This window comes from Colletotrichum costaricense (genome assembly GCF_030867565.1).
Source record: "Colletotrichum costaricense strain IMI 309622 chromosome Unknown Scaffold_18.1, whole genome shotgun sequence".
NCBI classification, from domain to species: domain Eukaryota; kingdom Fungi; phylum Ascomycota; class Sordariomycetes; order Glomerellales; family Glomerellaceae; genus Colletotrichum; species Colletotrichum costaricense.
In genome coordinates this window covers 741,854-765,561 of record NW_026848247.1, presented here as the reverse complement: position 1 = coordinate 765,561, position 23,708 = coordinate 741,854, and the positions used below count along the sequence as shown (strand labels likewise).

Below are 23,708 nucleotides of genomic sequence, written 5' to 3'. Positions count from 1 at the left end.
TTGGGGTTCCGGGGCGGGGCTTGTTCGTCTATCCCGTTTTCCCCGTCGCTCGCGTATAGAGCTTGTGGGTTTTATGCATGTGTTTCTCTGACGTGGCAGAGAGCTGGACGGTTGGCGCTTGCTCTTTACTTTGATGTGAGGGATGTGAGATGTCGCGGGGGTCATGGGGGAAAGGGAATGAAGGAGAGAAAGGATCCTTCTTGGCTTGTCACGATGGACGAATGCAGAGAAGGGGAGGGGATGCTCAGTTGTTGTAAATGATGATAATCGCATCACGCCCTGCTCTGATATCACGATGCTCTTCATTTTGATGCCGTATCTTTCCGCTTGAGTTCTGATATTCCGTTTTTCTGTATTTCACGTTTTTCTTTTCAATAATACTATATCATCCTGTTGTTGGGACCTCCCATCCCATCCGTCTATACCTCGTAACAAATCTTGGCCTTTCCGTCATCGACTTCCCCGTTGTGTAGATACATCGCCAACACCACAAAGGAGGTGTGGAGAAGCAAGGCGAGCAACGCTGCAAGCTCCGCCGCGCCAGGGCACCTCCCTGCTTGCATTCAAGATCGAGAGAGTCAAGAAGCTAACAACTTCCTTGGCCGAAGCAAGAGAAGCTTGTGAGGCGCCGCGGCGCGCCTCACTCATCGCTCTCGGCGGCCGCCTCCCAGTCATCGGCGACAGAGTCCTCGACGACCTTCTTGCGCGCCAGCTTGGAGAAGCTGACGAAGCCGCTGGCGGGACGCGCGTCGGCGGCGGGCTTGGGCGCAATGGTCCTACGCTGTGCCGCGGCGCGGCCGACGACGGCGTTCCAACCGCCGCTGCTGCCGTTCGCCGACGTTCCCTCGCGGCGGAGGACGTTGAGGTTCGCGTCGGCGTGGACCATTGTCACGGCTGCAGCGATGCCGTCCTTGGTTACGGTCCGCGCGATGAGGGGTTTCAGGGACGCGAGAGAGGACTCGATGGCCGAGGGGGTAGTGCCCCAGGAGGTGACGGGGACCGCGCGGATGAGGATTTCCTCTGACGGGAGGAAGGCGGTAGTGAAGGAAAGGGTGTTATAGGCCTTGAGATGGTTGGCGAGGGCGGACTCGACCTCGTCAATGGTCAGGCCGAAGCGCGGAGCCGAGAGGAGTAGGGCGTTGAAGGGCTCTGGTGCCGACGCTGCGGCGGCCGCCGAAGACGATGCTGCAGCTGCGGCTGCTGCTGTCTTGGCTGCGTCGGTGCGGATCTTGACGCACTGAGCCAGTGTCTTCTTCGGTGCGGCGACGAAGCGCGGTGTCTTGAAGATGGAGACGTGACGGTGCGGCTCTGGGTCCTGGCTCTCCGAGTCGAAGCCGAAATCCTCGGCAAGAGCGTGCAAGAAGGCGCGCTGGAACGAGGGCATAGGCTTGAAGCGCAGACGCTTCTCGGAGGCTTCCGAGGCGAAGACGCGGAACTCGCGCTCCTGGTTCTGGGCCCAGGTGTGAGAGAGCTCACGGAAGAGCTTGAGCGTCGTGTCCGAGTAGGGAATGTGGTCGTCGTTATGATCCGGATCGACATTGAGGGCGACAGCAAGGCGCTGGTTGCGCTGGAGGCGAAGGCACTCGTCGTCGCACTTCAGGATGTCGCGATCCGGAGTTGGGTTGGTCTTGGTAGCCATACACTTCACCTCCTTCTTGCGGTGCTGACAGTCACAAGTGACAAAGGTCTTGCTCTGGCATGGCCGGTCTTCCTTGCATGGATAGGGGGCGTGGCATGAGTCCTGGCACGAGTGGTCGCAGGATTTGCGAGTCTTGCCGCAGGATTGGGCGCAATGAGAGCCAGGAATATCAGCGTCTTCGCATTCCCCAGGACGGTGACACTCCTTCCTACATGTGTGAGTTCTGCCATCTAGTCAGCACATGCGATGGATGCTGTATTAGAGTCAATATCACTTACCCGCACTTGAGCTTCTTCCCACACGGCAGACCACAACGAGCCTCCTCCAGCCAGCAAGGCCGGTTCTTCATCCTCTGCTTGCCGCAGATGCACGCTTTCTCTACCAAGAAAGGACACTTGGGACAATCGACATCGTCGGGGTGGCAGTTATGCTTCACCGTGGGGTGGCCGCAAGGAGGTGCTCTTCTGCAGTCGAATCGGCATTCAGGAGGCCTGGTCCCGCACGGCTGTGGAGGTTGCAGGACAGTCCTGCCGCAGGCACAGCTGATCTCCTCGAAGACGGCTTCGAGGCAGCTTGGGCAGGGCCCAGCATGACAGATTTGCGAACACTGGTGAGTTCCACACTTCAGTGTCCTACCGCACACGCGAAGGCAGATGTGTTCCGCCTCAACCTCGTCCGGAGCCTGCTGCTGTCTATGCTTCCTCTTGGCGGCCTGTCTCTCCATTGCCTTCTTCTCCCCAGGACAGCAGCGCTCTCCACACTTGTGACGACTGCAGTTCAGCTGGGCCTGGCAGACCTTGAAACACATTGGAGTTGCAATCTCTCCCTGATGGCAGAGGGTCTTGCTCACAATGCGGGTGCATCGACAAGAAATATCCTGCTTCTGGAAGCATGTGTTACAAGGACCGGTATGGCACGTGTCCATGCATTGGTGGCCGCAAGAAAGAATCTTGTCGCATGTCTTCTTGCAGTGAGGGATCTTGTCCTGACAAGACTGTCTTGGTTGTTCGAGAAGCTCTTCCAACGGTGTCTTGCCACAGGGGCAGTGAACAATAACATCTGGAGCCGACGGGCAGTGTGCCGGCACTTCGTCCTGCGCATGACAGGTCTTCTCACAATCGTGCAAACCACAGTCGTATTTCCTCCCACAAGTCGCTCCGCAGTCAAATGAGCCGTCGAACCAGCTATCCTCAGAAACATCCTCGGAATCCGAGCTGGAAACTTGGCCATAGTTGAATGACATCTGAAGGTCGTCGCGGCGATCGCAGGGAATCTCCTTGTGCTCTTTGCCACAGTAGCATCTTGCCTGTACAGGAATCTCGCAGCTACCACACAGGCCAGAGTGGCAAGGAGTAGCGCAGAAGTGCTCGCCGCAAGGTAGCAAGTCTCCGCAAATCTCTTTGCAACTCCATCCGTTTCCATAGTCCGTCTCGGTGCAACGCTTCGTCACTTCGTGTTTGCCACAGAAGCAAGACTGTGTTGGGCCCATGAGGGTGCATGGCGGGCATGGGCCGGCGTGGCATTCGAGAGGGCATGGATGCGGGCATGTTGCTCTGGGCTTTGAGCAAGTCTGTCCGCAAGAGTGAGGAGGAAGACCAGGAACATTTCGAGGGTTGATGTCCTTCCCGCACCAACAGTGGTAAGCACTCGGCTCCTCAGTCAAACTAGAATTGCAGCCGGGGCAGCGCCAAGAGCGCGTGTCGTCGTCCTTCTTCAGTTGGCTCGTGAACCACTTCTTGACGCAAGACAAATGTAGCACCGTCCAGCACAGCCCGCAGGACCATACGCGAGATGGCCGCAATACTTCACTGGAGCAAATGACACACTCGTACTGGCCATTGCTGATGTCCTCATGGATGCGCGTGGGTAAATCTGCGGCTACAGATTTTGGTGCCAGTGGATACTGAGGCTTCTTTTGCTTCGGCGCAGGTTGTTTTCTGGTGATATCAGTCAGCCCAAGTTTCAGGATTTGGTGAGAATGAACATACCCTCTGTGGACAACAGGCTGCCCAGGAACGAAGTCCGGGGCATCCGCACTCAGCCCCTGTGCATCCGACGCATTTGAATCCGCGGCAGTCGTAAGGCTGCCTCCAAATGTTCGCTGAGTTCCTGATACCGTACCACCGCGGACCGCTCCACCTCGCCGGCCGCCCCGATTACCGCCGCGGCCACGGCCTCTCCTCCCTGAGCTAGTTGGCTCTGATTCGGGTGCATTTTCTGTCGAGGCTTCGGGAGCCGGTGCTGGCTGTGCTTGGTTCCGGGGCTGGGGGTTGGCATTCCTGCCGCCACCTCGCCGGCCGCCACGGCCGTTGCCTCCTTCTCCTCTCCCTCTCCCTGATCTGCCTCGACGGCTTGGCTGAGAACCTCCTCCGGCTGACGAGCCCGCTTGAGTCTGCGTCTGGGTTTGGGTCTGTGTTGCACCAGCGTCCGACATGTCTGGTAATCTAACTAGGGTGATGATATGATGAGGAGTTGATGAAATTGTGATTGCGCTTTTTGAAATACAGCGTCTTCGAACAGGTGCTGCCAGATTAGGCAACGAAAGTGAATCAAGAGGCCTCGCACTCTCGCAAGAAAAGGAGAACTTGAAAGGAATGAAAGTGAACAAAGATCTAGGATCCCACTTCCACTCAGTACCCGGACCTGGGGAGGCGACTTTAAAAGAGAATCCGCAGCAGAGAAAGGGCAAGACTCCGTTCGAGTGAAGTCGCTGGGGCGGACTTAAGCGTTCGGATGGGTGGACCCGCTAAAATATTGGGAGAAGGTCCCTTCCGGGCTTGGAGCCGACAGGTGTGGCGAGACTGCCACTCTTCGTCCGCTGTAAGGCTGACAAAACAAGCAGGAGGTCACCACCTACCGTACCGTAGGCAAAGCCCGGGCCAGTCACTATGAGTCACCATCAATCGTTCCTGCGGCTCGGCTCTGCCACCAGCTAAGACAAATCTTAAGTTTGACTCAGTGATTGATTATATTGTGCAGACTGCGGTCATGTTTTGTGCAGCTTTAGACCGCTTTGGGATATGCACCGCTATCTTCACGCTGGTTGAAGATCTTATTTCGTTGCAAGGCAAATGGCCTCAGTGGATACGGTGCATACCTACCTCTGCACCTTACATCTTGCACCTCACAAGTCGAACTTGAGTTGATACTTGTCTGGTTGCTCACTTGTCAAATGTAGAATTCTCAAGACACAGCGGTTCTCGAGACTTCGACAGTTCTCGGAGCGGGCTCACAGATCTAGATTATCTTTACTTTTTGTGTGTCGTCGCTCTGTTAAACTCTCTGGACAACGGCGCTCGCAAAGCCCTTGATAGGTCTGTAAAACCTCCCAAAATCTCAACAGCGTCGATGGTTTAGTGGTAAAATTCTCCGTTGCCATACAGCAGCGTCGGGGAGCCGGGGGTTCGATTCCCCCTCGACGCATCCTTTTGTTTTTGACCCATCTAGTCAGGTCAAAAGAGAGCTTGCTATTTTGTCATTAAGAGTCATGTTTATCGACCCTTGCCAGTAATCTCTGTTTGGAGAGGCTGGTTAGCCGTATTTTCTTGATACATGGGTGAGTGAGAAGGCAAACATCATCATGATGTTGATGAACCACGTTTGCAGCTTCCACCAGCTCCGCGTCTACTAGATCTGATTTCTGCTTCAATCCAGGATGCTACGCTTGAGCGGTACGTTGTTCGATACTTAAGGCGTGTGAATGGCGTGGTCAGTATTGACATGGTCCTACTCGGTCAGTCGAAAACGTTCCGATGTCCTCAGTCGACTTAGATTATGACTGAAGAATTTACTAAATTTGAGGTGTCCAATGGAGTAGGCTTGTTCTCAGAGCCAGCAGTGAGCAGTAAATCAGGTGGCGCGTGGAAAGAAGAGCGTGTCCTGTCCATGTGTGCAGCACGCAAGAAACTTCACAAGACGGGACATAACTACAGACCATTATCAACTCTCACAATCGAAACCGCCTGACCGATGGGATGGATCTAGAATCTGGCAAACTCAACAGCACGACGGAATGGGAGGGGCAGATCGGGGGCCCAGACCTGTCGCTATCTCCGTGCATCACGACGAAATCAGGTGAAGACTCCGGTCCCCTTGGCGCCCTCGCTTCTGGGGTTGCGCGGAGAGCCAGTTCTCTGATTCGCCTGTGCCTTGGTCCATATCCACATGAGAATCCCTGTAAGTGAGCAGTGAAGGCAGCATCGCCGTCGACGTGCATGATGCAGGTTGGTTTGCTCTGTTGGTTTGGGGAGTTCCAAAGCCAAAGAGGAAGATTGGAAATGATTGACCTTTCAGGCGTCTGTCCTTCGTCACAAACCCCCCAAGTAATTCTGTTCTCAACACTTCATCTATTTATACGGGTAATACATTTTTAAACGAATATTCGTTAGGAGACCACCGGACGGTTCCTGATTGATCTTGCAATATTTAGCGTCGCCGATGCTGCAGTATACAAGCAACTCCGCATCTCACATCATCCTTCTTGCTCAGTCTCCCGGGCACTCGCGATGTGGGAGACATATCAGGTCATCGCTGCCGATAATGGGGTATGGACTCCTCTCCATTGGTCTCATAAGAGGTGTAAGACTGACGCAGAAGGGCAGCAAATAGACGAACGCTCTGAAATTGAGGTTAGCCTTGGCACATCGCCACACCCAAAGGCATGATTTTAATGGCATCGCAGAGCATAGCCTCATCTAGTATGAGCATCAGCCAATCGATCCTAGGATACCGAATCGAGAATGGCAGGACTTACCACCGATATAAAGATGGCAGTAAGCTAGCTTCCGTGTCTTCACATAGCACAATGGTGTATCAGCTCCCCGGTTGATAACTATGTGATCAGAATATGTACTCCCAAATGATGAGATAGAGAGCGACAGACTAGGTTTGCTTGACGGCTCATTCCTTTTCTGCAATCGCTTAACATACGAATTAGACATGCAGCACGAGATATTCACATATACAATCGGCGATAAACTGGGACGGGCCCCGCCATGCGACGAAGATGCCAAGGTCGGGCGTGTCCTCGACGTGGGGACTGGCACCGGCATATGGGCCATCGACTTTGGCGAATTTCATCCTGAAGCTGAGGTATTTTAACCATTCATACATCTCTCATGGCCGGCTCCTTACCCAGACGCTGCAATCAGGTCTATGGTGTAGATCTTTCGCCCAACCAGCCAGAATAGTAAGAGAGCCAGCGGGTGTCAGATGACGGCGTCTCGTTGATACTGACATGTCCTTCGAATACAGTGTGCCGGAAAATGTGAGGTTTGAGATCGACGACGTGGACGAAGACTGGACATACTCAAAACCATTCGATTATATCCACAGTCGGTTCATGACAGGTGCCATTAACAACTGGAGAAAGTTTTTCGAATCCGCTTACGAGTAAGATTTCGCTCTCTTTTGCCCTTCTTCATTCCCTCGAGAACAGCGATGAGTAATGACAGCCTTCGCGTTGCTGAATAGCCATCTTAACCCCGGCGGGTGGTTCGAGGTCCAAGATGCCGACATCAACCCTCAGTCCGACGACGGCACCTTTCCAAAGGACTGCGCATTAGCAGAATACGTACAACTCCTCCAATCTGGCGCCGAAGCCGCTGGCTGTTCCTACGTTGATATACCAGCGCTAGCGGGTCTCATGACCGAGGTTGGTTTCGTGGACGTCTCGATTCAGATGTACAAGTGGCCCATCAATGGGTGGCCAAAAGAAGATAGGTAAGTATAATGCACAAACGACGGCCCCAAAGCATCCATCTTTCACTAGCAAATGGACCTTTGTTAGGGCTCGAGTACTAAGGACGATATCAGGTATAAGAAATTAGGCCTCTGGACACAGGAGAACTTCAGCAGTGCTCTCCAGGGGTTATGTATGGCTCTTTTTACGCGCGTCCTTGGGTGGTCGAGAGCGAGGGTCGAGGGCTTCCTTATTAATGTGCGCCATGATGTGAGGAATAGGGATTTCCACGCTTACTTTCGAATGTGAGTTGCGAGCCAGCCCTCATGGTAGCCACTTTACGTCAGCTCACTAACGATTGTTTGCAAGATACTGCATCATAGGTCGAAAGCCGTAGAAGGGTGAATTAGAACACATCTGTTTGGATAGATATCACCAGCAAGAAGAAGACTGTGTGTATAGGAGGTATTACATTTACACAGCCGCAAGGCAAGACTTAACATTTCTTTCATGCATTCAAGATAAACATTCTGCTTGCCTCATCTTCATGACTACAGTTCCAAAGACGTGAAAAAGTAGGCTACTGTGCGCCACAGAATTCCTGAAAGTTACGAATCTCGACACCTAGACTTTAGGAAAGATTGGTGTACTAATGGTCCGTTGACTCAAGATCAGAGGCATGCGTCGCAATATGCGCAAACCAATACCGCAATGTCCCTAGAATACAACTTTTACCTGACAAAGTACCGAATCCCATGCGAATGGCTTTAATCTGAAAGCCGGCAATTGGACAGTGGGTTCAGAAAGGTTCGTTTGTAGCGAAAACAAGACTTGATTCCAATGACTTGCTGGAGGTGTTGGGAGTATATCCCGAGTTGTGTCCAGAGACAATATACATCAATGTGGCCCCCACGCGAAATGAACTTTGGCAATCGACTTGAACTTGCCTCAGCAATCATCGGAGGAGTTTCCCTCAGTAGACAGAGCTTCTCGTTTGGGTGCCCATGTTTATCTCAAATGCAGGCTGGTGGATTGGTGACTGTCCGGGCCGGGGGCCTCAGACGGGGCATCTGATCTGGTTGGCAAGGGGTCCGGGGAGCGCGGGATGTGTTCGTCCTCCTTCCACAAATTGCTTCCCGAGCAATCGCAAAAGTTGCGGCGGGTACAGAAACCGTCATTTCTCATTCGCTTGAGCGCTTTTGAGCTCCACATTGTGACGCGAAAGCAGGGGAAAGAGACATCTTGCCAGTCGCTGTTGGTTGCATGTCTTCAGGCCAAGGAAAGAGGGGTCGCAGATGCAGAGTTGACCGGTCAGGTCTCTCGTCACAAAAAGCAGAGACCTCCCCGTCAGGGTTTTATCTTGCTTTCCGGGGTTCTTTTTTCTCTTTCATAGCCGGCGCCGAATTCAAGCGTTCACTCAAGTCTTTTGCCTCATTGTTGGGCCCAGAAACAAGCAATTAAAGAGATAGAACGTAGGCCCTTACGCCCACCGGAACCAACAAACCCTGTTACGGGACAGACTTTACGACCGATCACGACGCGACAATGGCTGAAGTTGACCACGAAGTCGAAATCGCCGCTGAGGTACTTCTTGGATTGTCCAATTCATGTGGTAGAGAAACTTAAATTCCTATAGGAATCCGATCACAGTGGATCTGAAATCGGTGAGGTACGTTGGATCTTAGGGCCCACAAGAACCATGCCTCCAGCCAGCATGATCGAGACAAGAGCGCGAAGAGTTTTGGTCTTTGAACTAATGCAATTCAATCGCATAGAGCGTGGCATCTTCGACGACCAGTCTCAGTGCCTCCATTCTTGAATACCGGATTGAGAATGGCCGGACATATCACCGATACAAGGACGGAAGTGAGTTTAAACTTGCCAGATGACGAGACCCGAGGACTGAATGTACTGACCAATCTTTATCTAAACAGAGTATGGCATGCCTAACGACGAAACGGAGGCGGAACGGCTAGGTACGCTGCAGTGTTGCAAAGTTCCACTGCCGATTTGCTCTTTCTAACAGGTTGGTCTAGACTTCCAGCATGATATTTGCGTCTACACGTTCGACGACAGACTTGGAATGGCGCCGCCATGCGATGATACCGCAAAGGTCGGGCGAGTGCTTGACATTGGAGCTGGAACTGGAAGCTGGGCTATGGATTTCGGTGACTTACACCCTGAGTCCGAGGTACGCTGCAGCATGACCCATGTTTACCTCAGTGAAGCGGGAAACAGCTTGAGATCTAACTTAATATTCAGGTATTGGGCGTTGACCTCTCGCCTGTAAGGGCGGATTTGTATGAGATCTCCTCGCTCTAAGCACATCAATTCTTTTTTAAAGCTAATGAAATGGTTACAGCGTACCTCCGAACGTCAGGTTCGAGGTTGACGATGTCGAGGAAGAGTGGACTTATTCTCAGCCTTTTGAGTATATCCACAGCCGATTTATGACCGCAGCTATTGACGACTGGGATGTATTTATCAAGAGATGCTACGAGTGAGTTACGCAATTAGAGCTGTACTTTCTTTTGAGCTCCCTGTACTGATTGAAGTAGCAATCTTACCTCTGGTGGATACCTGGAACTTCAAGAAGCCGAGGTCATGCCCAAGTCTGACGACGACCTGTTGCCCAAAGACTCTTCAATTGTCAAATACGTCAATATGTTGCATGAGGCTTCCGAAATTACGGGTCGCAAATTTATTGAGGCGCCTCCGCTGAAGAACAAGATGATTGAGGCTGGCTTCGTCGACGTTGAGCTCCGCGTCTTCAAGTGGCCTCACAACACCTGGCCCAAGGATGAGAGGTACCCTACTCACTGAAGCAGTGTGAACACACATGAGAAAAGAAGAACAAGGCTAATAGAACCGACTAGGTATAAGAAGCTCGGCTTATGGACGCAGGAGAACTTCGGCTCTGCGCTCGAAGCCTTGTGCATGGCCGCCTTCACCCGCGTGCTCGGCTGGACGCGCGACGAGGTCAACGTCTTCCTCATCGACGTTCGGAATGACCTCAAGAACAAGAGCTACCATGCGTATTGCCCGGTGTAAGTACCCTATTTTTATCATGCTGCTTCGGGGTGCTGATAAGAGAGAACAGCTACTGCATCACTGGTCGCAAGCCGGAGAAGGAAAAGACCCCGCCGGTTCCTCAGGAGGAGACGGAGGCAGAGGACGGAGCGTAATGATGATGCGAAGTCAGTGGCTCTCGGCTGCTGGCGGATTTCTGTAGTCCAGGTAAAAGAAACCTCTAGGTTGATGAGAATATGCCTCTGTCCTAGAGGCCTTTCCACGTGGAAAAATTCGGATCTCTCGCAGCAGTGATCAATGAATCGATTGATGTCAAACATACTGCGAGATTCATACCAATCATCTGCCCCGGGGCTTTCAAGGCGAAGCTACCCGCTGGCCTGACGTTGATCGGGAAGCAGCCACACGTCAACCTAGCGCCGCAACCGTGAAACGATCCAGGCATACGCATGGTGTTCGGCCAATCCTAGGTTGCTTTAAGCAGCGGCTATGAGAACCAATAGTAAGGATTCCGATACATGACTGCGCGGTAATAAGACCAACAAGGCCAAAGGCAACGCCAAGTTGGCAAACTTTACGGAGTACAAAAAGAATATTGAAGCCAGCGTAGTGCTTGCATTTGGATAGGGGGGCTGAGGCGGCAGGATGTTGGAGGAGAAGCGCGCCAAGGGTAACTTAGATGCGCCGCAGTGGCCTGCCACCAACAGCCCAGCACTGAGATGCCCTGGTCCATCTTCCGACGGTGCGTACAGAGGCCCTGTCAAGTTGAAGTAGGCAGCCGTTAAGATCCCCTCGGAAAAGCAAACTAGCTTGGCGTTAGGGTCAGTTTCTAGTAAGCTTAAAGGGGAATGTCATTTCAAGCATTCGTGAAAGAGGAGAAAGGAGGAGACTCAAGATGAAGCTAGAACAAATATTGGACTAGGAAGCTTTTGGTGAACCGACACTGGGAACCGGTCCCCCGGCTCAGCCAACCCACTCCCTGGGGTTACGGGTGCCCAGAAAGGTAGAAGCTCTAGCGGTTTGGCCCAGCGTGCTGGCTTCTCATGCCCCCCGGCGTGTCCCCGCTTTTCCGTGCGGTGCTGCGGTGCAAAGGCCCGGCGAAGTTCGCTGCGGCACTGCCACTTCCTGCTTTTCTCCACCCGAAAATAAGCAGAGAACCTGCCAAACTTCTACCGCCGTTTCTAAACTTAGAACCTTTTGGCGGTAGGCAGGATGCAGACACGGCCACACTATGGACACTACTACGTCTGTCACCAACAAGCCTTGCCTGCCTTACCGACTATCTGGTAGATCTTGGAGGATCGTTGGGAGATTGTAATTTTATACTATCGGAACCTTGGTATTTCGAGCTCGAGGTCACGATGCTTGCTGCAACATATAACCACGGTGGTACCGTCATCGACAATGTAGGTGGGTGTTGTTACTGCACCTCTCATCCTCTAATACTCATCGACCTCGAACGAGTGTGACACTCGCTCTAGAGAGTCTAACTTGATGTCCGTCTCGATCTCATCTTGACACCAAAACCACTTACACCGACGCATCATCACCAGCAACATCACACCGACCGGCATGACTTCATCACCCTGCACGCTCGCGACGTGCGACGTCTCCGACAGCCCGTACGGCTACCGCCCAGCACTAACAGGCAGCGCCGTCTTCGCCACCGTCTCGGCCCTCTGCCTCGTCGTCAACGGCGCCGTCGCCGCCCGCTCAACACAACGACACGCAACAACCCCCTTCTCCGTCATCGTGACCCTCGCCTGCGTGCTCGAGTTGCTCGGCTGGGTGGACCGCATGGCCGGCTGGAGCGATCCGTGGGCTGTGTACCCTCTCCTGCAGAGCAAGGCTCTGCTCACCATTGCCCCCATCTTTGTGACTTCAAGGTACGTCTAAGTTCTTCTGTGGAACCGTGCCAGTCTCTACAAGAATTCTGAATCTGATTCTGATTCTCTGTTTTGCAGTATCTACGTCTGCCTCGCACCAATGGTCCGGATACTAGGCACAGAACACTCCTTCATCAAGCCAGAGCTCTACACTGCCATTCTCCTCCCGCTAGACGGCCTTGCCCTCCTCCTACAAATCGTAGGCCTCGGCATCGGCTTCCAAAACGTGCCGTACACCCTCTCACCCCAGGACTCGTACGCACCCAACGACGTGGGCGCGAAAATCGTCTTGGCTGGGCTGGCCGTCCAGTTCGCGACCCTAGTCGCCGCGGGCTTGTCCCTCGCCTTCATCCTCCTCCGCGCAGCCCGGTCCTACCACCAATACGGCTACACCACCTTCCACCGAGACGTGGGCTACGTGCCTCTGACGGGCCGCTTCCGCATCTTCGCCGGCGCGGTGCCGTCCGCCATGGTCGTCTTGTTCGGCAGGATGTGTTTCAGGGTCGCCGAGTACGCAGAGGGCTTTCGGGGCCCGCTGGCGAGGGGAGGCGGAGAGGGACTGTTTCTCGGTCTCGAGGGGTTTCTTATCGGGTACGCGCTCTTGGCGATCGTGGGGTGCCACCCAGCGTTGTTTCTAAAGGATGGGAAGATGGTTTCGAGGATCGAGTCTGAGCCGTTTGTCGGTATTGATGGTGTTGGGAGTACTGGTGGGAACGGCGATCACGAGAGGGATTTGGAGGAGCTCAGCAAGGTGTACCAGAGGCATCACGAGGAGGAGCAGAGGTTGTCGAGGTTTGAGCGTGTTTGAAGATGATACCCCCGTTTTAAAAGTAGCGTGCGTTGATAATATCTGGTTCATGATTAAGGAACCTAGTCGAATTTACAGTTTACATATTTTCACTCTGCTTTTGAATTTCTAAGACTTCCCGCTCATAATGGAAACTTGCAACATTTACCGCATGTCTTAATTATAAATCAAATGATCTGCAAACCGGCAGGAAGTCTCAGTAGCTCACGTAGGAGAATAGTTTAATCGCAGTGTCTAACATAAATGGCGGAACTGCAACTAGATTGCACACTGTGTCTCAGTAGGTTAGCGTCTACAAAGTGAGAGTCGGAAATCTTCACTCAGCATGTCAACAACAAAGTAGTTAGTCATTGCTACAATTAGTAGCTCAGTACATTTTATGAACATTTTCTACGTATAATCAAGTCTTTTGAACGAGGTTCGACAATTATGTAAGTCATCAACTGTACAAGCTTATAAACATGATGGAGCTCTAGTAAGCTCTCCAGACACGGTAGTATTGACAATGGGGTCTCGACTTCTCGGCTCGCACATACCTCGGCAACTGGGGTCAATTCCTCCATACAGAAAGTGTATCCGTCGTCTTATTCTGCAACTCGATCAACACGCATGCGGGAGGGGGCAGGTCTGACAGAACGACTTTACTCAGACCACAAAGTCCACACTTACTGGGACTTTGGGCGCTAACATGATTGGTCTCGAAACGCGATGCCCAAGATCGTCAATAGTGCTTACACGTTGAAAGATGACCGAGATCCACACCGGACGCCTCAACCGCCAAGGCAATATCACTCTGACTAAATAGACACGGAAATCCATATAAAATGCTCATTGCCATTGCGCAATGGAGCCCGTAGGAACATGAACTTTCATCTCTCTCGTAATCTACTCAGACTTGCTTTCCTCTGTTTGCATAGAAAAGTCTAGACCAAACCATAGCATCCTCCCACAATGTCCAGCAAACCCGTCATCGTACTCACCCCGGGAGCATGGCACTCGCCAGAGCACTTCCGAGACCTCCGCGACGAGCTACACACAAGAGGCTGGGAGACCCGCGGCGTGAGGCATCACTCCGTCGGCTCTGAGCCGCCGAACAAGGGCTTATACGACGACGCGGCCGCCACCGCTGCCGTGCTGCAAGAGCTCGCCGAACAAGGTCGGCAGATCGTCCTGGTCGCTCATTCATACGGCGGTCTCGCGGCGGCCGAAGGCGCAAAAGGGTTTGGGATCAAACAGAGAGCCGCGGAGGGCAAGCCTGGCGGCGTAATTACACTTATGTACCTCGCTGCGTTTGTGGGGCAGAAAGGGCAGAGCATCTTGAGCATGACGGGCAATGTGTATCCCCCGTGGACGAGAATAGAGGTAAGGAACCTTCTTCCCGGCTTCCTTCGAGAGTCTCGATGAGCTGACAACATACGTTAGGACGGCCGGATCCATATCGTGACCGCCGACGACCCCCTCTACGGAGACGTTCCTGCAGAGGCAAGGGAAAAGGCAAAGAGCTTGTTGAAGCATCATACGACCATCTCGTTCGAGGAGACAATAACGTACGAGCCCTGGCATGACATTACCTGCATGTACGTCGGCTGCGAGGACGACCAGGCGATTCCGTACTTTGCGCAGGAGCAGATGCAGCAGCTCCTGGGACCCGAGGCGACCAAGTTGAAGTTGAAGTCTTCGCACTCGCCGTTCCTTTCTGTTCTGTCTGAGACGGCTGATGCTGTTGAGCTTGCTGCGAAGAAGGGGTTGGAGGCTTTATCGGCTTAGACTACACAGTTTTGTTTCGCTGCGGTGGCATACTGTAGCTATGAGTGACGATGAATGAACTCATGTTATTCATCTCCAGTAAACCAGCGCTAAATATAGCCAGTCTGAAGACCAAAGTAGATGATATGTGATGGCGCTTGTGCCGTGCTTGTTGCAGCCTTTGATCCAATTTAGATATAAGTTTGGTTGAAGGTTCGTTATAGGTAAGATTGTCAGCGCAAAGACATCAAAATCATCTCCAAATGCATTCAACGCATGGGCTTCTTCATACGCGGCTATCAAACCCAGCAATGCCATTGTACGATTGTCGTCTCAACTTTACTCTAACACGTGGGAATTCATGTATCACTTTAATCAACTAAATGCCAATTTCATTAACACGTGTATTTCTGAAAGGGCAATAATTTGAGTGGCATGGAGGTTGTTGCCTAGGTTAGGTAACTGAACGAGAGGGCACAATATCTCTCACACAATATATGAGCGTAATGTCCTGCACCCTAAGAGACTAGCTGAACCGGCATGCAGAGAGCAGTAGGCATCCATCAAAAAGGTGAGCGATATCCGCGGTGCTTGAGAGATAGATGCCCACGAATGGTCGCCTAAAGAAGACGAGTTCCCCAAAATGGGTTGCTGAGATGAGGTAAGGTTGCCGGGATGCACCCCGCCGTGAAACCCCCACCAAAACCCTTTCCAAGGCACCAGCCTGAGTGCACCTTGACGTAGCCAGCCAAGCAACAGGAACAGCCGGGATCCCGTGTAGTAAACAAAAGCAGGAAAGCAATCAGCCGAAGCATAGGAAGGTATGTAATTACAAGACTGACTACACTTCGACTTACCTTACTTCACCGAAAGACCCCATTCTCACGCATCACCACCGCAGAAGACTGAACCCCATTCATCGGATATAACTACAAACTTGAATCTTTCACCCCGCCGCTACTCAAAACTTCATCAGCACCACCTCACCAACAGACAACCATGGCGCCCCCCTCCCAGCTCACCGTCGCGACCCTCTCCGTCACCAGACTCCTCAAGGAGGAGATCTCGTACGAGAAGGAACTCATCCAGCAAAGAGGCAAGGTCACGACTCTGGAGAATGAGATCAAGGAAGGCAAGCCCGATGAGGACGGAAACCGGGAGTACATGCTCAAGCAGCTGGTAGGTTTTCCCATCCGTCACTTACCATTACCGCTGGAGTTCTCGCTCCTCCGAAGTATCAGTGATTCGTTTTTGCGTGTAACACCCCGGCTGACTGACTTTGGGGGGACTAGAAACTCGCGGTGGAGGAGACGCAAAAGGTGTTCCCCGAGCTGAGAACCCGCGTCGAGGACGCGACCGTCAAGCTGGAGGAGCAGATTGCTCTGGCTGAGAGCGGCGGTGCGTCGCCTGAGGAGCTGGAGACGGCGAGACTTGCGCTCGCAAAGGGCAAGGAGGAGAAGACGTATCTCAAAGACGACGTCTCTGCTTAGAGTTATGATTGTTTCTTTTTCCCTGCATTCTGATATCAAAGATGAGAAGAGGTTCGGGATTGCGTTGTGTTAAGGACAGGCGAGCGTCAGAGGCAAGACAGCTACCTAATTTAATGGGTATCTCAATTGAGGGACTATTCTAGGATCCTGCGAAGCACTTGATTTGCTTAGCTGTCCACCTCCATGCTCTCCGGTGCGTCCACTGTGATTTGAGGCGTATCGCCTCCCGAAGTAAGTTGGGTATCATGGCGGTCATCCATCTCAACGTCCTCTCCCTCTTCAATCTCGCCCTCATCATCATCTTGAGGCTGAGGAGTGCCATTCTGACTCGGGACGGCGCTGCCAGATCGCGAAAAGCCGCCCAGGCCACTCGCTCGAGGCTTGAGACCCTCAGATTGATCCTCCGACTGACCCTCGTGCGCCGACGCCGGTCTCGGCACGGCACCGCTGTCTGGGTGCGGCGTGACGTTGCCGCTAGAGACGTGCCGAGGCGTGTTGCCCCCTCTAGAAGCGTCGCCGTCCTCCTCGCCGTCTTCGTTCATGCCCTCCCGTCTCTCGACCTCCTCCTTCTCGTCGCGGATCTGTCTGCGCAGTTGCATGCCTTCATCCATAATTTTGCTGAACTGATCGCGTCGCTCCCGCCACGTCACCGCATAGGTCTCACTTTCCTTCTCCAGGTCGCGAATCTCCTCCTCGAGCTTCTTCAGGTTCGACTCCTGCTCCCCGCGCGGCCGCAGGCCCTTAGCCATGAGCGCGTTGGCGAGCTTGTCATACTCCTTACGTTGGGCAAGCGTCGCCCTGGCGCCATCCAGCTGTTCGCGCAGCCGCACGTTGTTGTCTCGGACGTTTTGGCATTCCTCGAGAATGCGTTGCTGGTCAGCTTTGTAGCGTTCGCGCTCGCGTACATTCGCATCAAGGAGGAATTGCAGGCGGGCAATACTGCTATCGAATGCGGCGAAGTCGAGGGTGAGATCGTCTTTGATCTGATCAATCTCTCGCAGGGTTTGAGCGGTCTTGGTCTCCTCCTTCACTTCAGTATCGACGTCATTGTCGCCGTTTGCGCCCTCGGGCGGAGGGGTAGGTTGCTGTTTCGAGTGGGCATTTACAATCGTCGAGATGGATGTGAGCCGCTTGGTGATGCGCTTGAAGGGCTTCTCCTCGATGTTGACCAGTCGCGTTTTGTGCAACTCCTGCTCCTCCTTATCATCCAGAAGACCCCAAGTTGACGCCATTTCGCGGGATTGAACTAAGGAAAGCTGTACTGTGTCGCTTGTCGAATTGTAAAAGCTAGATGAGCTTCGACCCTGGGGCTGTGCTGTAGGAGGTCGATTCCTCGCTGGTCCTGCCAATCAGCTCAAGAACAATAAAGCCGTAGTTCTTCTGAGCTGAGTGTTGCAAGATAGTGCGATTGATGTGAGCGACAAATCGGATACCACAGTTGACGATGATGAAAATGCAGGACTGAACTCAAAAGGAGCAGCTGTAGAGGAAAAGAAGCTCCAGGTCGTGCACCTTTCTTCTTTCACAGCCTTGCAGTAGCAGGCCAGCAGCCACACATGCCTTGCTTAGCGCAGATTGGTCAGCTACCTCTCGAGCCTTAAGCGCTGTGAAGTGGGTCACTGTCCCCTCTACCTGCCCAAGACAAGGAAACTCCGATCGCACTGTCAAAGCGTCTACCTTCCCAACATTCGGTGATCTCATCTTCGCAAAAACACACCAACTCCCTCAGGCGCAACAGCATTTCTTTGGTTGCAAAGCTCAGAAACACCACAACAAAAAGACAGTACAACTCTGCAAAACTAGGACATGCCATCTCAGGAAGAACAAGAACTGCTGGCCAGAATCGGCCAGCTTGCGGGTACGTAGTGCTTTTTCTGTAACCAGACACATGTGACAAGAGCGCGTATTCTCTAACGTAGTGGCAAACAGGCAAGATCAACCTTCACAAGGCCCAGCAAGCTGGCGTTCAATCGGTCCCAAGCAGCCAGGCTTCCTATCTTCGTCGTATGTTTAATCTTGAGACCGATAAAATCATCCTGCGCTTACACATCACAGACAACACTCACCGACATGGCGCCTTCCCTCACAAGCATCGAGTCCAGCCGTACCCCTCCACCCGAGGAGGCCCGACAGGTTTTCGGCATCGGTCCTTGGTGGTAAACAAAGATGGAACCCAAACACCTCCTTCCGATGCGTCGTCTCCGGCTGAGGGTTCTGTCTCGACCACTTCCTCAGGCGCTTGGATCTCGAAGAACACCCGCGGTCAGAGGTCGCTGATCAACTCGGCCGTTTATGACAAGACCAATGAAGCACATGTTAAGGCCATTGAGGCGTCGCGCCAACAGAAGATTCGTCAGCAGGACGCGCGCGAGCAACAACAGCTCGCCAGCCATTTCCAACGCTACAGCGGCAATGCAAGCGCACCGCATACTCCTACTAACCCGACAGCGACAGGTAATCACGAGATAGAGATTAAAGGCATTCGCTTCCGTGTCGCGAACAGCGGCAGCAAGCTCATCAAGGTGTCGGGTGCGTTACGACTACAGCCTTGCACAGCGGAGCAAACTTACAATCGTACAGGAGATCTACACCCAGTCAACGCTACCCCCAAAGTCGCCTTCGTTGGGGGTGTCAAATTTCATCGAAGCAAGACCGGTAATCTTTACCGTGACGGTGTGCTCAAAGCTCAACGGTATGAACCCTTCCCTCCTGGCCGACAATTGCTAACTTGAGTCGCTCCCCCAGCCAAACTGGCGTCAAAAAGGTCGACGTGCCTTGCAGCATGTTTTCGCTGACTGGTATTTTACTCACAATCTTATTCGATTGCCCACGCAATATCCGATCCGACAGATTTGGATGATTTCTTGCTCAAGTGGGTATGATATACCGGACTCCACTAACCACCATCATTTCATTTTAGGTTCATGTGCCAAGGGACCATCTTGTCGATACAAGCACGATGCTACGAAAGTTGCCATTTGCCGTGAGATGCTGCACAAGGGAACCTGCGCCAGTGGGGATTCTTGCGATCTGTCCCATGACTTGACGCCCCAGCGCATTCCGACTTGCGTTCACTTCGTCAAGGGCAATTGTGCCAACTCTACTTGTCCCTATGCTCATTCTAGTGTATCCTCAGGTGCTCTGGTCTGCCGTTCCTTTGGGATGTACGGCTACTGCGACAAGGGAGACGAATGCGAAGAGCGACACGTCTTCGAGTGCCCCGACTTCAGCAACACGGGCAAGTGTAAAACCAGGGGCTGCAAGCTCCTTCACCGCGAGAGGGCAAGCGTCCTTCGAAAACGGGCGGACGGTGACGAGATGGAGGATTTGTCGAGCGATGACGAGCCGGTCGACAGCGACGACGTGGACTCAGACGAAGTGGAGGAGTTTATCACCGATGGTGCTGGTGATGATACTGACTTCAAGGTTCAGAAAGATTATATCTCTTTCTGATTGTGACCTGATGCCACCTTGCCGAGGCCGAATGGTCTCTTTTCACTACTAACATGCTTGCTATCCAGTCCTTGAAGGGGTCCAGACCAAGAAAGGCCTCGAGCCATTTGACGGCGGACATACTTCAAGGTTACGAAAACGATTGGGGAAGAAAACCACAAACTATACCCACAAAGGAAATGCAGGAACAGAGCATTGATACCAAGATACCAAGCACAAAGCAGAAAAGAATAGATAATCATGATAACGATTATGAACAAGAAGAAAAAGAAGACCGAAAAGAAGTAGCAGAAATGGATAGAAATATACATTATGGAACACGAAAAGCAGAAGCAAAAATATAATACATGGTATGAGCCGGGGTAAAACAGAACGACATTTCAAGACTCTATGTCCTGTCGATGTTTGATGTCTCCTTGAGTCTCGAAAAACTTGATTCTAAAAAAACATAGAATTCATTGTCTACTATTAGTTTCATCAGTATGCGATATTGGGGAAGAATTCTCCATGTGGAAGAGTGACATTGGGCCAAGCATCATTTCCGCGTGCGGGCCGGCCCAACTGTTCGCGGGTGTCTCAACTAGATCAATTAAAATTTCCATTAGAATTTTACCCCGCCATTCCTCTCCCCTGTGGACTCCTGAAATCAGCCGTCATTCGATGACAATTCCTTGCGCTGACACACCACACAAGCTTCAAGTTCCCACTGCCCAGAGACCCCTCTTGGCCCTTTTTCGCCCCCATTTCCAGTCGGAGCAGTCGGCGCCACTGTCCACATGTTGTCTTCTGATCAGCCCTCCTTTGTCCCCCTCGGACAGCGGGCTAGGGGAGCTTATTGCGAGGCGCTAATGGAGACCCGTCATTTGGCAGCCATATCGTGGTCGGATCGGGGGGCTTGCTGATCTGAGGCTGCTGCCGCTGCCTTGTGGGAGGATTCGCGTCTTTGAACAGCACCGCCATCTGCTCAGCCCCTTGGACTACACACTCTCTTCATCCTTTCCCGAAGCTGAGAATAGCACCAAGTCTGACAACACTGCCTGTCCTGCGTTGAACATAGGTCGTTGTTGGATTTTTACTCATGGATAATTGAACAATTGCTCTTTGCCAAAGACACCTTCTTTCTTCTTGTCGCTATTTCTAATTTCCCGGCCCTCCTATTTCTAGACCTGACCTACCTAGTCCATGAGCTTCAAGCATACATGCTGGATCAGCACTAATTCTTTCCCGACGTCATCATGGGCATACGCGACGTTCTCAAGAAGAAGGAGAAACTCGACAACGGCGAGCACAGCAGCAAGGATGCAGTAGACAGGCTGGCGGCCCCCGAATTCAAATTCATTCGATCAGACACACACACCCAAGAGGTCATCCACCCCCCGAGCGGACCCCCGGGCTTCGACGACGGCAAGGAACACTACCTGAACCCGAACGGCAACGACGGCGGCAGCGGCCAGAAGCCCCGGCGCAGCCTCGACGTCTTCTTCGGCAACAGCCGCTCGCGCAGCGCGTCCGCCTCCTCGCAGGCGAGCTCGACCTCCAACTCCCACTCGAACAACAATGGCAAGATTGGGAGACGGCTATCGGAGCGGCTGCACCTCAGCCGCTCGCCCGCCTCGTCAGAAAACGTCCCGCAGAACCTACCCGACATTGTGACCACGGCCGAGGGCGGCGAGGGGGACGAGCTGCAGTGGGAGAAGCGCGCGACCATGTTGGCTTCGGCGAATAAGAGCAGGCCCGCGACGCCGTTGGCGAACGACGCGGGCGGTGGAGGGGATATGACGAGAGGCAGGACGCAGGGCGCGGCGGTCTCATCTCCGGCCATTGACGAGGATATTCAGGAGGCTATCCGGCTGCACGAGGCGGGAGACTTCGAGAACTCGACGGCCATGTTTGCCCGCTTGGCTGACCCGAAAGGGGCGAATAACACCCTGAGCCAGTTCCTATACGGTCTCTCTTTGAGGTGAGTTGCCTTCTGCCTTGCATGTGGAATGGTCTCGGCTACTACTCGGCACTTTTCCCGTACCTATAAGACGGGATCATGGCGCGGGGCGCGCCACGGCTCGCCGGGCGATCATGTTGCATCGTGGGGACTGGGAGGGCTTTGGGAGCATGACATTACAGGTGCCACGATACTTGGGCTATTTGGACGGGTTTGCTGACAGGGTTTGATAGGCACGGATGGGGTTGCGAACCAGATCCAGAAGGGGCCATCAAGTATCTCTCGGCGGCGGCGTCGAATGCGGCAACCGTCGAGCAGATGGCGTTGAAGGCAGGGCTTAAAAAGGGTGGTGCTGCCAAGGGTGAGCTCGTTCTGGCCATATTCGAGTTGGCGAATTCCTTTCGACACGGCTGGGGCACAGCCAAGGACCCAATAGCGGCAAAGCAGGTGAGTTATCCCGTCCACAGACCAGAGGATGGGAGAGGGGGGCAAGGAATGCCTTTGAAAGCCCAAGGTGGATACGCCTCGAAGGTCTAGAACTGACATCTCGTCGTCATAGTACTATGAGACTGCGGCGAACCTTGGAGATACTGGTGAGTCTGCCATGATGATGCACTCCGAGGCGTTGAGGCCCAATGAATGTGTAGCGGTGCGCTAATCCGCCTTGCTCGTCTCAGATGCTATGAACGAGGTAGCCTGGTGCTATGTAGAAGGCTTCGGATGCAAAAAGGACAAGGTACGTTTGGTCACATATCACCCATCATTTCGAGCGGCATTGCGTCTACCGGGTCCTGCGACGTGAGGTCCAGAACCTGGTCTTTAGGGGCAGACAGCATCAGCCTCAGCAGCCTCAGGTATTGTGTGGCTTGCACTCAGCGAGACCACACAGGTCATGAGATGCGTGAGAGAGCACGCTGATACTGGTCGACGTCCTACTTGGGTTGTCAGCAACCTGCGTCGGTCCAGGTTGGGCATCAATACGGCGACCCTAAAAGACGGCCGCAAACAGGAACCCGCGCAGGACGCATGCTCAATGTCATCACATGAGGCTGACAACATGTCCAGTTTGCAGCAGCCCGTTACTACCGGTTGGCTGAAAAGAACGGCAACAAAACACTAGGCAATTCATGGTAAGTCGAGCCTGTTTGTTCATTCCTTTCTTTCTTATCCACTGGTTCGTTGAGGGGGGTTTTCCCCAGAGTTGGATTCGGCGCATGCATCACTGGAGAAGGGGGGGGGGGGGGGGAGCTGCAGCTCCCTTGTCGCGGATGACTTGCGCGCTGCGGCATTGATAGGCTCCCAAGGCTTTGTTTTACTCTGCCTTCCCCCCAAAATGTGGGAGCTCGCCCTGTCATTCAAACTTGGATGACCGTCAGCTTTCCCGGAGCTGCACGCGGTTACCTGCCTCTGCAAGCCCTCCTGCGCTACGCCGCGTTCCCCAAAGCGCCCGCGAAGACTCGATGCTGTTTCCCGAGGCTGCGATTCGTCGCGATTACTCTTTGCCTGCCTGCCAGTTCACTTGCTCGCCTGTCCTTTCTCCCCCTATCTTTGCGTTCCTGACGCCATTACCCACACAATCTAGCACCACCCCGTTTGGCCAGAATTCCTCTGTGATACCCAAAGGCTAACCACCCGCGAACTCAATAGGATCTGGAAGGAAAAGTACGACCCAGATGCCGGCGACAAGAAGAAGAAGTAGAGATAAGGAGGCAGCAAATCACGGAACAGAGGGGCCCAGTGTGTGCATGAAATGACTGAGCCACCGGTGACACGGCATCACATACTCGAAACGGGTGGCACGTTCCGATTCCGGTTCGGCAGTCCCGCTCAGCTTCTACCCGGCGGTTACACTTTCTCTCTCCCTGTCTTTTCCTGTCGCGGTTTCGCCCAACATGCGAGATCGTAACACGAGGCTTCGGCCGTTCCTTGGGCCATCCTGATTATGTGTCCGAAGCACAGCGACGGTGTCGAAAGGAGGGGGAGAGAGGAATGGGGACACAAATCATGGCTCTTTTGTCAGCCTTTCCCTTGATGAGT

General features: G+C 53.2%; 10 protein-coding genes across 10 annotated transcripts; 7 read left to right on the top strand and 3 right to left on the bottom strand.

Annotated features, from left to right (window-relative positions):
* Positions 1 to 640: 640 nt before the first annotated feature.
* Positions 641 to 4,073, bottom strand: CCOS01_13797 (NF-X1 type zinc finger; the record flags this gene model as incomplete). Its single annotated transcript, XM_060461941.1, has 3 exons — positions 641 to 1,862; positions 1,918 to 3,576; positions 3,628 to 4,073. The coding sequence occupies 3 exons, from the start codon at positions 4,071 to 4,073 to the stop codon at positions 641 to 643; spliced, it is 3,327 nt and encodes a 1,108-aa protein (XP_060307661.1).
* Positions 4,074 to 6,577: 2,504 nt separating this feature from the next.
* On the top strand, positions 6,578 to 7,716 carry CCOS01_13796 (TAM domain methyltransferase; the record flags this gene model as incomplete). The annotated part of the gene is made up of 6 exons (XM_060461940.1): positions 6,578 to 6,730; positions 6,790 to 6,827; positions 6,893 to 7,030; positions 7,112 to 7,360; positions 7,454 to 7,624; positions 7,689 to 7,716. The coding sequence occupies 6 exons, from the start codon at positions 6,578 to 6,580 to the stop codon at positions 7,714 to 7,716; spliced, it is 777 nt and encodes a 258-aa protein (XP_060307660.1).
* A 1,148-nt stretch (positions 7,717 to 8,864) lies between these two features.
* CCOS01_13795 (TAM domain methyltransferase) lies at positions 8,865 to 10,504 on the top strand (the record flags this gene model as incomplete). The annotated part of the gene is made up of 10 exons (XM_060461939.1): positions 8,865 to 8,903; positions 8,956 to 8,988; positions 9,095 to 9,185; positions 9,254 to 9,295; positions 9,356 to 9,510; positions 9,582 to 9,619; positions 9,682 to 9,819; positions 9,878 to 10,126; positions 10,196 to 10,366; positions 10,420 to 10,504. The coding sequence occupies 10 exons, from the start codon at positions 8,865 to 8,867 to the stop codon at positions 10,502 to 10,504; spliced, it is 1,041 nt and encodes a 346-aa protein (XP_060307659.1).
* Positions 10,505 to 11,921: 1,417 nt separating this feature from the next.
* Positions 11,922 to 13,043, top strand: CCOS01_13794 (sphingoid long-chain base transporter RSB1; the record flags this gene model as incomplete). The annotated part of the gene is made up of 2 exons (XM_060461938.1): positions 11,922 to 12,235; positions 12,314 to 13,043. 2 exons carry the CDS (start codon positions 11,922 to 11,924, stop codon positions 13,041 to 13,043), a joined length of 1,044 nt encoding a protein of 347 aa, XP_060307658.1.
* A 951-nt stretch (positions 13,044 to 13,994) lies between these two features.
* CCOS01_13793 (uncharacterized protein) lies at positions 13,995 to 14,810 on the top strand (the record flags this gene model as incomplete). The annotated part of the gene is made up of 2 exons (XM_060461937.1): positions 13,995 to 14,405; positions 14,466 to 14,810. The coding sequence occupies 2 exons, from the start codon at positions 13,995 to 13,997 to the stop codon at positions 14,808 to 14,810; spliced, it is 756 nt and encodes a 251-aa protein (XP_060307657.1).
* A 599-nt stretch (positions 14,811 to 15,409) lies between these two features.
* Positions 15,410 to 15,604, bottom strand: CCOS01_13792 (uncharacterized protein; the record flags this gene model as incomplete). The annotated part of the gene is made up of 1 exon (XM_060461936.1): positions 15,410 to 15,604. One exon carries the CDS (start codon positions 15,602 to 15,604, stop codon positions 15,410 to 15,412), a length of 195 nt encoding a protein of 64 aa, XP_060307656.1.
* Positions 15,605 to 15,788: 184 nt separating this feature from the next.
* Positions 15,789 to 16,279, top strand: CCOS01_13791 (tubulin-specific chaperone Rbl2; the record flags this gene model as incomplete). Its single annotated transcript, XM_060461935.1, has 2 exons — positions 15,789 to 15,968; positions 16,082 to 16,279. The coding sequence occupies 2 exons, from the start codon at positions 15,789 to 15,791 to the stop codon at positions 16,277 to 16,279; spliced, it is 378 nt and encodes a 125-aa protein (XP_060307655.1).
* A 167-nt stretch (positions 16,280 to 16,446) lies between these two features.
* CCOS01_13790 (tho complex subunit 7) lies at positions 16,447 to 17,511 on the bottom strand (the record flags this gene model as incomplete). Its single annotated transcript, XM_060461934.1, has 1 exon — positions 16,447 to 17,511. One exon carries the CDS (start codon positions 17,509 to 17,511, stop codon positions 16,447 to 16,449), a length of 1,065 nt encoding a protein of 354 aa, XP_060307654.1.
* Positions 17,512 to 18,085: 574 nt separating this feature from the next.
* Positions 18,086 to 19,732, top strand: CCOS01_13789 (uncharacterized protein; the record flags this gene model as incomplete). The annotated part of the gene is made up of 4 exons (XM_060461933.1): positions 18,086 to 18,137; positions 18,209 to 18,971; positions 19,025 to 19,077; positions 19,200 to 19,732. The coding sequence occupies 4 exons, from the start codon at positions 18,086 to 18,088 to the stop codon at positions 19,730 to 19,732; spliced, it is 1,401 nt and encodes a 466-aa protein (XP_060307653.1).
* Positions 19,733 to 20,967: 1,235 nt separating this feature from the next.
* On the top strand, positions 20,968 to 23,370 carry CCOS01_13788 (uncharacterized protein; the record flags this gene model as incomplete). The annotated part of the gene is made up of 6 exons (XM_060461932.1): positions 20,968 to 21,692; positions 21,905 to 22,118; positions 22,231 to 22,264; positions 22,349 to 22,407; positions 22,737 to 22,801; positions 23,319 to 23,370. 6 exons carry the CDS (start codon positions 20,968 to 20,970, stop codon positions 23,368 to 23,370), a joined length of 1,149 nt encoding a protein of 382 aa, XP_060307652.1.
* Positions 23,371 to 23,708: the final 338 nt, after the last annotated feature.